A 15,166-nucleotide genomic window follows, 5' to 3' on the forward strand; every position below is an offset into this window, starting at 1 on the left:
ACATTCGATACCTATCCCTTGCGCCTGTTAAATCGATATATTCCCAGTATGCGATATATTTTCGAATGTCAATAAACATGGTGTCCATTGTCGAAATATTTTCTAATATCGATTGCCCGTTTGCTATGCCCCTATGTTTCCTACGCTATTAGATTTGTTAATATGTTTTCATTTGCGACTAACCAGACACGTACCAGGGTCCCGTTAAATTTATGCGTAAAGTTTATTTAGCGTATAAAAATTCATGCAGAAAGTTTCGATGCTCGAAACAAAGGCCAATACGTTCCACGTTAAACAGCTAAATTTTTCTTCAATAGTTTCATTCAACTGATTTTACGTGACGTTTCAACATATTTAAATAAAATAATTACTCGACGTGAAATTGAATAATATAAAGCAATTAAATAGTCCGTGTTACAGGTATTAAAACATTTTAATGACGGGCCACGTCAATTCTAAATTTTGCAATGTTCTCTGCCGTGTGTCGTTCAATACGATGTTATTCTATGTAACCACAGTATTATTACAGCAACATATATTGTCTGTAAAGCTTTTTCTTTTTTAATTTCGTTACCAACTTCGTCTTGTATTACTCGATACGGTATTATTCTCTGCATTATTATTATTATTCTACTATTATTCTACTATTTTATTACATAACAATACGTCGTCTTCAAATCTTTAGTAAATTTCTCTTTACCGTTTGCAAGTTTCATAGTAAAGTGTTATTATGAAAATACATTGCCTTCGGATATTTTTTTCAATATTTCTACGTCCGGTATTATTCGATAAACTTTTTTTTGACGAAAATACATTGTCTCTAAACAGTTTTCAAAATTTCGCTTCAAACTTCCGACGTAATTCAATCATTTACAAAATCGGCGTCCGCTGCCTAAATAATAATATGCTTTATTTGCGTCTAAATTATGCGCTTCAGCATCACAGTTTGCCATTACCTATTAAACCTGTTATATATCGAGTAATATTTGATAGCAATTAAAGCACACGTTACAATTTGCAACGGCTACGTTCGCTTGATGCAAGCAGTAATAGAATTGTTTAACGCGGCCCGTTAAATCGATAAGATAATAACAATGAATAATGCAGTATAATAATTATCTGCCAGGCGAGCAATACACGCGCGTGCCACGGAAAATATTATCGATGGAACGTTGGGAAATTTCGATGTAATCAATATCCACATTGCTCAGATGACTTTCTCGAGATGAACAGAGCCACCGCTGCAAAAATCTCCATAACCTTTCGCGGTGTAGATCCATAAATCATCGTTTCTCTCTGGTTACTGTGCTTCCAAGCACCCTGACGCAAGACTTCTGCCTTTATATCGCGAAGCCGTGCTCTGTTTTATGTATTACATAAATCGAGCACGCTCTGCCTCGACACTCGATACAGCGCCTTTCTTTTGGATGCACGCGTGATTACGTTGAATCTGTTCGTTCATGCTGCCTGCATGATGTTCTGTTGAATCGGGTTACCCTCAATTTTTTCTCAACTCGAGAAGCCCTATTTTCCGACACGGAATATCATAAATATTAATTTTCACAAACCGTATCGATCAAATACATTGAAAGTTTCTTCAAAGATTTTGCAGGCGAGTTATTCGAAGATAATTTATTACTCGTATAAGGCTTAGAAATTTAATTGAAAGCAAATTTACTTTCAAGTAACAAATTTATTTGTTACTCTATTTGGAGTAATTAGTTGCTTTCTTATTCATTATTTTCATTTCATAAAGAAAATGGTCAAACTTGGTTCCAAAAGTTGTTCGACTCGTCGTCACGGAAAATACATATAAAATTGATGCCAAACAAGAGGAATTGCCCTATATTCTAGTTTTCCCGAAGTTTGTGACACAGAGAATGTATAAAGTAACTTTCAGACACTTTCTGGCCGGTAATTAAGATTTTAGAAATTCATGTTATGTCACTATAAAACTTAAATCGGAAGTGCTCGGTTATATGGTAGAAGATATTGCCGCTAAAACTGACAAGTAATTGTCCAATTTTTTTATTCCTTCAGCAAGTACTTGCAACGTTTGCTGATTTTTTTGAGGTATAAAAATAAAAATATAAACGAAGAACGGAAGAATTACGCGATTTCTTCACTACTACTTTTCGAATGAAAATCAAACGTAATTCATAAATCTCTCAGAAAAATTACGATACTATCTGTAAGAAGCTATTAAAATTAACGAGATCGTACATTGCCTGAAGATTTTTTTAGTATACCTAAGAACCAAACAACAAGTTTCCCTGAATCGTTGTTTAATGATAGTTAAACGTTTCTTTGTAATTTTCTTTCAGGAAACGAACGCAAAGTTTCTTTACTATGAATCAGTAAAGTTATTTATTGTCTGATAATAATAAGGAACTTGGTAATGTTTTCATAAAGGCTTTTCCTTCGTCCTACATCTGTTCCCTTACAACCATAACGGTAACGGTAGTAGGATTTAAGCTCAAGCAATTTCAAATTAATACGATCCCCAGGCGAATAGAGTCTACGTGTAATAAACTGCGTGCATTTGTATTTCATAATTCACTGCGATAGAATTTAGAAGCGCAGAGTCTATACAAAATTAAAAATATCTGTCTGCAGATTATTTTAAACGTTAAAATATACTTATAATTATATAGTAACTCCATGAAACTTTTTATAAAGCTGTGACCAAAAATTATTCTCTCCTTCTCTCGCTCCATTTTTAAAATTCAATGGAATTTGATGGACAATAACAACGTTTTATATTTATATTCAATGTTATATATTTATATTATTATATTGTATTTCTGGAATTTTTCCTGGCTGCAGATTTCTTTTATAGAAATTCAAATATTATTGCCGCGTATTGATCAAACTGTCTAGATATGTATCAACGGTAGCGTACATTCGTTTTTATCGAGCTGCTAACGGTGCCAAAGAACAGGTTTCCAACGATATTTTGCTGATAGAAATATTTAACAAGTTTTTCTCGATTGTCACTGGCCGAAAATACATGGAAAAAAGTAATCCTGTTCGACGAAGCGAAGCAAAGCAGTGTCGCGGCGTATCAAGGGCCGAATTCAGTGCAAAAATTTTCTCGATTCTCGAAGAAAAAGCAACCGCTAAACGGCTCCTGACACGTGACGCAATCCAATGAGACAGAATGAGATCTCCGGAGAAAGGAAAATAAATAAGGCGATTGTTTGTCCCCTTTGCAGGCTCAGAGATGATAAAGTGCAACCAATGCGATTTCGCGTTTCCTTTTTGGTTTATGTTTGAGATATACTAAAAACCATGTTCGTATATTGTATATTTCACTTTCTGCTAAAAATTTCCACGTAGATACGCCGGACATTGGATGTTTCATTTTTATGAGATTGTTGTACAACACTGGGTCGTTCAGAAAGTTCATAACATTTTTATTACAAACTTCTGCCAAAAATGGAACGTTCGAACAAATACTGATTCTAATTGCACATCAAAGAGAGCTAAGGAAAAACGTCAAAAATTCGTTAACGGATATTTTATTTTCTAATGTGGAGTTTTGAATCTTCTTTCTCGAATTCAATTTTTAATTATAGAATTAATAAAAAAAGATATTAAAATGCTTCCCATGTACAAAGAGTTAAAGCACCTTGATGAACTATCTCTAATTAGAGTCTGGCATAAAAGTCTAGCAGAAAACTTTTTATCTCGTGAACATAACCAGAATAATATCGGTCGCGTTCACGGGTTTGTCGAGTTATTTCGCGGTGCCAACAGTGCGAATTTCGCTGAACGGCGGCGATTTCGTGGAACGGGAGAATCGAGGCACAATTATAAAGGAAAAATCGTAAGCACGCAAGCCTCTTTACGATTCAATTCGCCGCGGTAAATCACGCGTGAACGAGAATCGATTTAATGTTCCCGGGGCGCGTGCACGTGATGCGGACAATGCGCCGCGCCGAAGTACACGATGATGAATGAGCTTTACCTCATGCCGCGTTGAAAGTTGGTTATCGTCTAAAGATCCAACCATTTGTAAGCTCGCACCCACGCTCGTAGCACGTTCATCGATTTCTAGATTTCATCCGGCTGAAACTTGCATTTTAATGCATGCTGACTTTGTCGAACGCTTTAGGAATTCAATGGTACGATCTTTTGTCAGTCCGGACACTTTCCGAAAATTTTTACATTTCGTTTCTTCACTTCGTTCTTTCTTTTCTTTAATAGGTTTAACATCGTATTAAGTACACGTACAGTAGCTTACGGATGTACTTGAGCACTTAGCGTAGAAAACTTTTGTGCGTATATCGTGTGTGCTGCGTAAAACATTTTAAAATTTCATTAGCACTGTAATGAAACACGAATATGAAGATCGTATGGGAAAAGTTGACAACCTAATCAAAACAGTGTATAGAAATTACAAAATGTTTGACGCCGTATATGTTTGTTTGGTAAAAAAGAATTTGTATACGGTATGAATAATCGTTTTAAATATATAATTAGGATTAAAAACGATCGCTTTGGATACTGAATTCGAATCGTGATGTTCGAGATTAATTTCGACTGATTTAATTTGTTATATATAATTATAAAAATATTGAAATGTTTGCAGGTGACATTTTTGAGTTTAGCTCGGAATTATTTTTCATAGTGGACGCGTATATACTTTTATTCCTAATCTGAAATTCCAATCGCCAACACATTATGCTATGTCCTCTCATACGCGAAATTATTTATGAATTATTGAACGTGTTGTATTATTCGTTGAGGAATTTACAAAAATCTAATAGTCATTCTGACAGATTGCTAACAAATTTCAAAAATATTCTCCTTTCCAAAAGACACGTTATTCTGTAACAACATCTAGTCCCCACAGCGTATTCAGTCTTCATCGTTAATAACTTCATACAGTGACTCTTGAAAGTATGCCCACACTTACAGAAAACTTTTATAAATACATTGTACGTGTCGTGTAAAACATTTTGTAATTTTGTTAGCGCTAAAATGAGACACAGCTGCCTACGCGAAATGTATAATACGTGGAAACTACGATATATTTTGTACAAATATGCAGTTGAGATTTTCTACAGTAAGTGTTGAAATGTATATGAATGAGTGTAGGTCGATGAGTGGTTTCCATATTTTATCGAGATTCGGCTAGAGGTGTTATTTTCGACGCATCTGAGTTTCCCCGCGTAATGTTTCGCCGTGGCCACTTGAGCAGTCGCGTTCCTCTGATTGCACAATTACGGCCGGTGATTATTTGCTTTGCCACAGCGTGTCACTGTTGCCACAGACATTGCATTTTCCAGTGGACGGACGTGCGACCGCGGTGACTTTTAATTATTCAATTAGCATCGGAGCTCCGTGCAACGTTTCTCGTTGACGTCTTGCTTAATTTGTAAACGCGTCCATCGTGTGCTGTTCATTAGCATTCCACCGTGCGGCCTGCCACTGTTTGTTAGCCACGTTTTTCTCGCCATTAGTTCATGGAACAGCGAGTAACTCGCGTCGGTGAAGCGCGCGCTGCCGTTGCATTGGTCGAATCCACGCGAAGAACACGCGTGCAGGCGGAATTATCGAGCAGAATGGCAAACGAAATTTCTGGCTTCGAAACTTGTGCTCCGTGCGCCTGCCTTCCAAAGTGCTTCATAAACTACTCCCTGAGACACTTGAGTCCGCAAGCAGTCACATTACGCGACACAGAGAGAAAGAGAGAGGGAGAGGAAGAAACGTTGAGGTGAATGATGCGTCTTAATGCGGCGCCCGCGTGTACCGAGTTGTTAAGGCGTCGAAATTAATTGTACCGTCTTTTATGGCTTGGGGTTATCGGTAGATGCGACTTACGTCGTACTCTCCCTGGAAGTTAAAGTCGTTAACGGCGTAGATAGCGTGAATTGTGATACTTGGAGGAAAATTGTTTGAGAATTAACGACACGATGACTGTTTGGAAGTAGTGGCATTGATTTTTGCGTATTATCGTAATAAAAGTAGCTTGAGTATTATATACCTATCACTGCATTAATTCGATGTACAGGAAATATCCTTTAGCCAAATGTAACTTTGATCGTGCGTAGTTTTTTAAGCTACGTGTACTAATTTAAGTAATTTTCATATGGCTCAATGTAAGTACATTCCTACTGATTAATTGATTTCATTACTTTAGATTTATAAGAATTAAAAGTTCTAAAATTCAAAAATTCCTCGAACGCAACTTTATGGAATCTACACTTACAGTTCCCGTTAACATGCATTAAGATATTATCTAGATCTAATAGAATAGATGTATTTTTATTCTGCATAGAATATGTGCCAGTTAAAGTAAACAGTACAAATAATTATAACTTCACACAACCCAATTCTGCGTTTGATACAACAGTCCGACAAATAAATGCTTTCAAGAAACATATGCAGATATTAGAACTTCCGATATTTGAACCATTCCAAACTCATCAGGGTTTAAGAGGTGACTCATGCGTACAATACAAAACGGAATCTCTTTTCGACCGCAAAATCGAAACGTTCTCACACTTTTACGTTCCATTCTGCAACACTTGTCACGCACTTTGTTAATGCACCCGCAAGAGCGATCGGTGCATACGGGCGCGAATACCGAATCAGCGACCATACTCCACTAGAATCTTCTGAAACTGGCCGTTGAACGTTCGGAAACCTGGGCCATGCACGCGAATGCATTCTGAAGAACCTACGAGAGCTCTTACACAGATGCTCCAAGTGAATTCGAAGGAGCGAATTCGAAGAAGCGAGTCGAGCAATGTTCGTGCACGTTCCGCAAATTTTTGAGATGGTTCGGTTGCACGTACCTTGAGTGACCGCGATCCCTTCGATAACCAGGAGAAATGCAGCGAGTATCAGGACGGCGAGCCAACGACACAGCATTTTTAACACCTCGTTCACTCGTTCTCACCGTCGATCGTTTTGTTGGTAAAACCGTTCCCCTGGTGCACACACCGGAGAGAAAAATCGTGATAACCGACAGAGCTGGTTAAATCGGCTCTAAACTCCAGCTACGTCTTTCTTCTCCACCCTTTCCTTTTTTTTTTTTTTTTGCCTCCTTTCTCGTGCACTTTCTCTTCGCACGATATCCTCCTTTATATATATACTTATATATATATACACTCAAGCAGAGACCCTGTTATGCAACTCGTTCCGGTCTCCGAGTACACGATTCGAACTTCACTGTAGCATCTACAGTCACTATTACCAGACATATATAACACAAAGACTATCGTGGATCAAGCAGAGATTCACGCGTGACGATTGCGAGAACCGAGTTTCACCAGAGAATCAGACGTTCAACGAGAAGCATCCACTCGCGACGTATACTCCCACCGCGTCAAGTTAATCGTCCGTAGCACGATAAATTCCCTCGCGGATAACGCACTGCCTCTGCCGTACAGGATCCAACACCTGGAAATCAGCTACGAACCAAAGAATCGAGATGGGAGAATCCACGAGAACTCGTGTAAGGACGATAAATCACACGTGAGATCCCGCGGACAGATCGCCAATACAACAAGTCACGTAAAGGAACCCACAGTTGCAAGGCGAAAAATCTCGACGACTTCTCCACAAGATCCTCAGAAACGAGGTTGGACTAGTGTTGCGTCGAATGCTCGACTGGTGCAACCGCGTTGAAACCCACGCTTGATCACACGTGGATCCTTGCTGCTGACGATCATCGCGATCCACAAGGCGCGATCGTCGCTCGTCTGTCGCGTCATTCGTCCCCGTTTACCTCTCAATTCATCTGAAAGAGCAGCCTGGGACAACGTCGTTCTTACGGTAATTCCTTTTTGCTCTATCAAAGTATCCACTCGATTAATCACTCGATGATGCAGTCGACGAAGATTACGATCGAAGATCGTTGAAGAACACGCGCGAAGGTACACGATACTTTGACACGCGTCTCACACTGATTGTCCTGGTCGGCGTGCACGCGCCGACGTCGAACGCACATGGACCAGCCGCGTTTACACGGATGCGGAGCCGCTTGGCGTCGCGGCGCGAAATGAATCTGCGGCCTGGCGTCTCCCGACCGACGCATGCGCTCCGTTTTCACTGCGAACCAAGGCGCGGACGGGTTACGCGCAGACCACTTCTACTTGACGCGCTCGAGCACCGACTGGCTCGGGTGCAACGGTGCAGGAATGCTCTCGTTGTCGTCGGGTCAGCTGCCACGCAACCCTTACCGACGCGATACGATCTTTGAGGGCATCGTGACAGGAGATCCCACGTTCGCCAGAGAATCCGGGGAATTCTCCGGCTGAAACGAGCCAACGGTGTTAAACGTTCACAAGAGGTTTACGTGGAAGTACGAACCTCGAGATTTTCGACAGAGATTCGGGCGATTCAGGTTGAAAGGATCGTCGATGAGTTAGGTTTCGTGTATGCAGCTTATACGAAATGCGATACAACCTCGCTCATTAGCACGTTGCAGGTAAGTTTGAACATTCACCGACTAGATTCGAACTCTGTATCTTGAAAAAAAGGGAAACTTTCGAGCAGACTCGAACCTGAACGCGACAGATTTAAATCCTTCATGAATACTTTAGGAAACAAAAAAGATACTCGCAAGAAGAACTACCGAATAGATTCGAACTTCTCCAGCACCTTACCAAAGAAATTCTTCGTTCGCTTAAAATCATTCTTCCCGTTTATCATTTTTAAATAGTCACAAATGTAAACGTTAAGATAAAATTTTATAGAAATTCTAGTACACGTCTATAGTTCCATCTAATATTTCTGCTCGAAGAATTTAATAAAATGGCGATGATTCTCCGCCTCTCGTGGCTCGATCGCTCGTTGTAAAGCGATCGATTCGTTCGAATATCGAGATAGTTTTAAATAGATTTTCGAAGCTCGTGTGTCATTCATAATTTATTGTCGATAGAAATGGAGCGAAATATCTATATAATTATGAACGACAATGTATATACGTTCAAGGATCGAGATAATGAAAATTCTTTGGTAATAAATTACGGTATTAACTGCAATTAAGAGAGGTGGCAAGTCAGAAATTTATGACGGCCACGATTCTCAAGGAAAATATGGAAGTCTAGAAGGAAAGAAGTTATGGAATCCGCAAACATTTTGCACGGATACAACATAAATTATTTCTCAACGTCCAGACGTGAACCTACTGACTGTATAAAGCTTTCGTTATCGTGGTTTCCACGTTGAATCCTACTGGCTATCTGCGGCACGTTGCATTTAAGAACAGCACGAGACGCGCACTAATCTTCACGTTTCCCTTCTTCTGAGCATAGGATTTCGAGGAAAGAAGGTACCCCGCGTATTATCGTCCAGTATGCAAGCCAGGTTCTCTCCTTGACTTACGAGGAAAGTTTTCTTTATAAAATCCACCTTTGTAAAATCCTCTATTCCGTGTACTATTCAAATATTTAAATTGCAGAAAATTTGGTGAAAATCGCTCTACTAATAAAATATCGATTTTAGTCATTTCTTTCTCGTATTTTTCATTCTCTTTTTTAGCCTTCTGGTTAAAGTAAACTCTCTTGCGATCGATGTTGCGTATACCGCAATCTGGACTCAGTTTTTCGGTAATTTTAATCAATAATGTTAAATAGGTCATAGTTACTAATGACTTTGGGATATCTGAGAAATTTCTGGCTTGAATGACACGGGTTAGTTCCATTGTACACGAGCAAGGGAATTCACGGTTTTAATTAGCAAGTTCGAAGACATGCAGTTGTTTCTTGCTTCTCAATAGCGATTACTACGTATCACAAACCCGCGAGAATACCTAAAGTTGGGATGTGGAAGTTAGGATGTAGGGCTGGTTTCCCAAATTAAGGGCATGTGCAACGCCCCTACATTGCATGCTTGCGTGTCTCTTTTGTGGCAAGCTTGCGTAGGATACGTACGAGATTAAACAACCGACATCCTACCCTGGTCTCCGTTCCAAATCTAAGGACATTTTAACAGAATTAGTTGGTGACTTTCAAAATTTTCTCAAACTCCTTTGCTCCGAATTCGTAATTTATAAAATTGTCAAATATTAGACGTTATATTAAATGTCATTTGATACTGTCCCCAATTAAACAAATGAGAGTTAAGAGTTTAGTTGCAAAATAGAGTAAGAACCTTGAAACTTGGCGTATTTCATTGCAATTTAAAAATTCTTCAGCGCAATGATCTTCATCAATTTTGACAAAATTCCAAATATCCTCGAGGCACGCTCAGTTGAAAGAGCTCGATCGAGCAGTTTTCAGCGTGGCAGTGGCAGTTGGCCGGCCGAAAACTGGCCGCGTTTTAATAACGCGCGCATGGTACTTTGGGGAACATTAACACCACTCGGCCATAGAGAGAGAACGAGGCGTCACTGCATAGTTGGCACCGGATTTCGCGCCAATAAATTTCTGTAAACAGGAACAGATTACGCGTCGCTATCAATGTGTTGCAGTTTGGCAACACTGGCTGACTCTCTTGCTTGCGAGAGTTCAATAATTCGTCGACCGGCCCAGCAAACAATTACGGCTGCCCGACACGGGCAAGAAATATCATTCGTACCTGTAACTTCGTATCAGTTATCGGCCCGCATGCTCGTAAATATTGTTTTGGTCGGTTTGCAATCGTTCGAAGTAGAGATGCTACAAATAACGATAGTCGTTGCTAGTGATGGGATCGAGTTCAATATAGTATATTGAAAAATCGGGTAGTAGATTCAATGAGCGAAGTTCGCTTCACAGAATTCTAATACTATCCATAAGATATACAATAGCTGACAATCGAATTAGGACATCATGCAAATTTTATATAATTATATATTAATATTAATGTACGATTTTATTTATTATTTATTTAACATGGATTAAACAGGAAACGATGGTTATTTAACGTGAACTAAATACAATAATGTTCTATAATTAAGACAACTAAATAGTTAATTTACAACTCTCGTCACCACGGTTCCAACGCTCTCTTTCACGCGGACCTCACTCCTCGACAACGCTGGCAACACTCTGACTTCTCAATTCACACTAACTGTTAATTTTCCTTTCTCCCTTAAGCATCCCTTTGTCTTTTCTCATAGCCCCTCCCCCACGTACGTGTTCCGCAACCGTCCGTGGCCATGGTCACGTAGATCTTTTTTCCACGTAACTATTAGACTGAAGGACCGACGACACATTGATGAGCCTGTCAGCACTTAGACTTTCTCGCAACATTATTTATGTTTCACCCCATATTTCTTAGACTATTTGTCCACGATACTACATTAATATTATATTTTATACATGTAATGTATATGTAGTGACTCACAAAAGTAGTTGAATACTTGTAGAGACTTTTTATGAATATATCCTCCGTGTTATAAGAAACATTGTAAAATTTGAATAGCGCTAATGAAATTCCAAAATATTGTATAGAGTACACACAATATACACATAACAGTTTTCTATAATAAATGTTCGAATACTTCCAACAGCCATTGTATAGTATTTCACTAAAAGGCGATCAGATTAACCCTTCTAAACACCCTCTTCATCTAAAGCAGCGCTTAAACGTAACCAGCTAGTATCGAGTACTGCACCCTTCGCTACTTAATCTCTTAGGCATCTCATCGTCGAACCCCTTCTGTCTAAATCGTCCATGTTTAGTTTCCAAACTAGGATCACCTTCGAAACGCTAAACAGCACTAGTCGGGTCGAGTGATGAACTAAAACACGTCGCAAGTAGGTTCGAATAGTGATTGGTTCCATAGGTATTTCGAGAACAAGGAGCAGTACTTTCAAATAGACTCGGACCCAAACGCGACAAATTCAAATTCTATATGAATTCTTTGATATATAAGAAAGAGTACTTTCAAATAAAATCGAAGACTGGCCAGATAAAGAAGAAAGGATACATAAATTTGTTGGACAAAAATTGTATAAAATTGGCACGTAAATGGGTTAATCCAAACCTCAAACGCACGAAATCAATATGCTTATACCGCATCGTTCTCTAATAAACTCGTACTGCAAGCAAAGAAGAACCCTTCTCTCATTAATAGCTCAATATCAGCAGCGCAACGATTTCGCGGCTCCATTAATCTCTTGGAAAAGAAAAGAGCCTGTGACTACAGTCGGCGAACGTTGCCCCGTTCCTCATCTTTAACAACCTTTTTTAACAGGCTCGTTCCAATAACGTCGGATCCGACGAAATGGAACAGCCACTTTCTTTCAGCCGCGTTATCACTCTATCGCGCCGCTTTTCTACTCAGCTTTAGAAGGCGGTGGCCGGTGTACACGCTGGCCAGAATCAACGTAAAAGGATACATAGGGACCTGGTGCTTGGAAATACCTTTCACATCGGATTGATCGAACGGATCTGGTACAGAATGTTCTGCGTGTTACATGGCGCACGACCGAGCATACGGACTCTGTGCGCGGCCTTCTAGTAGCTGACCTGCCACGTTATTCCTACGAGTACATGGACTCCCGAGACGATCTCGATTCACGTGCCTGCTTAGAGGAACTGACGTCGATAACATCGCAACTGATTACCGGCCGCGGTGGTTGATTACCGCAAACGACTATAGTTGAGATTTCTTAGTTTAATCTCGATTGAGATGCCATTTACGTGTCGCAGGTTTTCTGTCGTGCGAAGCACGTTTAGTTAGGAGGAGAATGAGATAGAGAGTTTGTTTGGAAGGATTTGCGTTGATCCAAGTGGAAGTATCGGTTTCCGAGGTTCGATGTCTCGGGATACAACGTGGTGATAATGGAGGATTTGTTTGTGATACGATTAGTGCAGGAATGTTGGATCGTAATTAGACTCGAGAAATTATTAATCGTAAAATTATTAATCGTCATTTATCTCCGCAGACGTGTATTTTCATCTCTTTATTATTTTCACTCGATGGAAAATCACTCAATCACCATGAAGAAATACAGGGTGCGCCGTTAGAATTCGGACAGAATTCAATTTGTAGTTCCCACCATATTAGAATTCAGATGTTTGTGCTGATTGACTCTGAAGTTAGTTAAATATGTCAATAAGTCTTCTATAACCTCAAAATGACAGAACTCGTTAAGCAAAACCCGGAATACGATAGAACAGCGGCGATTATAGAAAGTCTTCGCGCCGGGTGGATGCCAAAGTGAATCGGAGGAACGACCGTTGGCTGGCCCACAATCTCGAAGATGTTCCTGTTGTGGGCAAAACCAAATTTCCAGCAAGTGTTCACGTTTTGAGCGTTGTCTCAAGTGAGGGCGACGTCATGCCTCCGCACTTCTTCCAAAAAGGCGAAAGAATCACAAAGGAGGTTTATTTGGAGGTCCTGAAGACAGTAATAAAGCCGTGGATGGAAATTACGGCTTCTGGAAGGCCGTATTTATTTCAACAAGATGGCGCACCTGCTCACACAAGTCATCTTGTTCAAAATTGGCTCTCTGACAATGTGGACATGTTTTGGTCGAAAGATTTCTGGCCTCCTAACAGTCCCGACCTAAACCCATTGGACTATTACGTGTGGGGCGTTATCGAGAGACAAACTAATAAATGCAGGCACCCCAACGTCAACTCCCTACGAGCTGCTATCGAGTCAGAATTCGCGACAATTAAACGCGACCAGTTGAAGTCAGCGTGCTCGCGCTTTAGAGCAAGAATAGAGCAGGTCATAGAGGCAGAGGGTGGTTACATAGAATAAAAGTTCTCAGCAAGGACCCTTTAAATGAGATATAACAACATTTTCATGTGTTTTTGTGTATTGACTTAAATAAACAACTTTCTGCACAAAACTTCTTTTGTCCGGATTCTAACGGCGCACCCTGTATATTTTCATTTTCAGTAAAGCTAGTTTCTAGCATACTATGCGTTCTTTATAAAACTACCCTAGGAAACATATTTCTGTCATTAGTAATTAATAAAAAATCATTTCTCTCGCAAACTAAAAAAGAATCGGTCCAATATTTGCAATAATCCAGAAGTACCGATAGCAGTGAAACAATGGCACACGCGTAAAACTAAAAAGTCACCTCGCATTTCATAAATTTCAGGTCTCAAATTTTTACGTATCAGTCGAGCAATAAAATGGAAGAGCAACGAAGCAAAATCCGTATCCGTCAAAGACTTGGAGAGATTTCAATCCGAGAAGATACTTCTCGTACACTTCATTTCCCCTATTCTATCTTTGAACCACTCCCTCATGAAGCAATGATTCTTCGCGTAGATTCATCGAAGACAAATCTCTCCCGAAAATCAGAACGAGAAGCGCGAACGCAGGGCGTCCGTGAAGTGGCTGAATCTCTATTTCTGCGTTTCACAAAGGTAACGAGACGAGGAGAATTGTCCATGCAAGTTGCCACGGTGAAGAGCTATCAACCGGTTTGCCGCCTTTCCTTCCCTCGGTGATTTTCCTCGGCCCATTGACAAGAAAGGACTCGCAAACGATTGCCAGCGAGGCAATCGAGCTTAAACAACGAGCACGTGGGGAAACGTGCATCGGAATTAGAGGGTTTAAAGGAACAATCGACCGAGAGCTTTATCTTCGTTCGTGGTTACGAACGATGTCCAAGGCTTCAAACCGTCGACGATAAGAATGATTAATCCGATCTCTCTTTCAAAAGTTTCGAAGGCGACCGAATTACACGGAGCAGCTTTCCAGATTCGGAGAATTTCGCGGAAAAGATTCGAGCGCTTTTTGAGATTCTTCAAATGATCTTTTGAAATTCACGAACACGTTGAAAAGTAGCTTGCCGAGGATAATCGGATCCTTCGACTGCCGTGGAGTTACGTTTCAGAGTCTGATTTCTCCTTTCTTTTTTTTTTTTTTTTTCTTCCCTTAGTTCCTTCTTCTCCTGCTTTCTTTTTTCTTTTTTTTTTCTCTTTTTTTAAGAAACTTTGGATTTTACATAATTTACGTAAAATGAAACTTACATTTTTCCGGAGGACGAAAAAGTGGTAGCGCTGCGTTTTTAGGTGTGACGAGACGTAGGACTTGTTAATTTATGAGAGGTTGCTCGTTGGCAAAATTTCGAATTCTCACCGACTTCGATCGAGTTGATAATCTTTTCATAAGTCCACTAAAAAAATTGTGTATATCATATATGGACATACGGGTTCTCCTTTATCGTGAATTTTTCTAGAAACATTTCTCTATAAAAAAAAAAAAATACCCGCTGTATGGCTACGACTTCGTTCATAAGTATTGAAATAG

The 15,166-nt window shown here is 39.8% G+C and overlaps 1 protein-coding gene across 2 annotated transcripts in view; it reads right to left on the reverse strand.

The window, feature by feature from the left end:
- Nucleotides 1-8,114, reverse strand: part of LOC132913464 (zwei Ig domain protein zig-8) — a 739,765-nt gene extending 731,651 nt beyond the window's left edge. For both annotated transcript variants that reach the window (XR_009659380.1, XM_060971859.1), the window contains exon 1: nt 6,807-8,114. Coding sequence is in view for 1 of the 2 variants with exons in the window: in XM_060971859.1 (XP_060827842.1) it covers nt 6,807-6,882 (76 nt within the window). In the remaining variant the exon portion in view is untranslated. The remainder of the gene's footprint in view (nt 1-6,806) is intronic.
- Nucleotides 8,115-15,166: the final 7,052 nt, after the last annotated feature.

This window comes from Bombus pascuorum, chromosome 13 (genome assembly GCF_905332965.1).
Source record: "Bombus pascuorum chromosome 13, iyBomPasc1.1, whole genome shotgun sequence".
In the NCBI taxonomy this organism is placed as follows: domain Eukaryota; kingdom Metazoa; phylum Arthropoda; class Insecta; order Hymenoptera; family Apidae; genus Bombus; species Bombus pascuorum.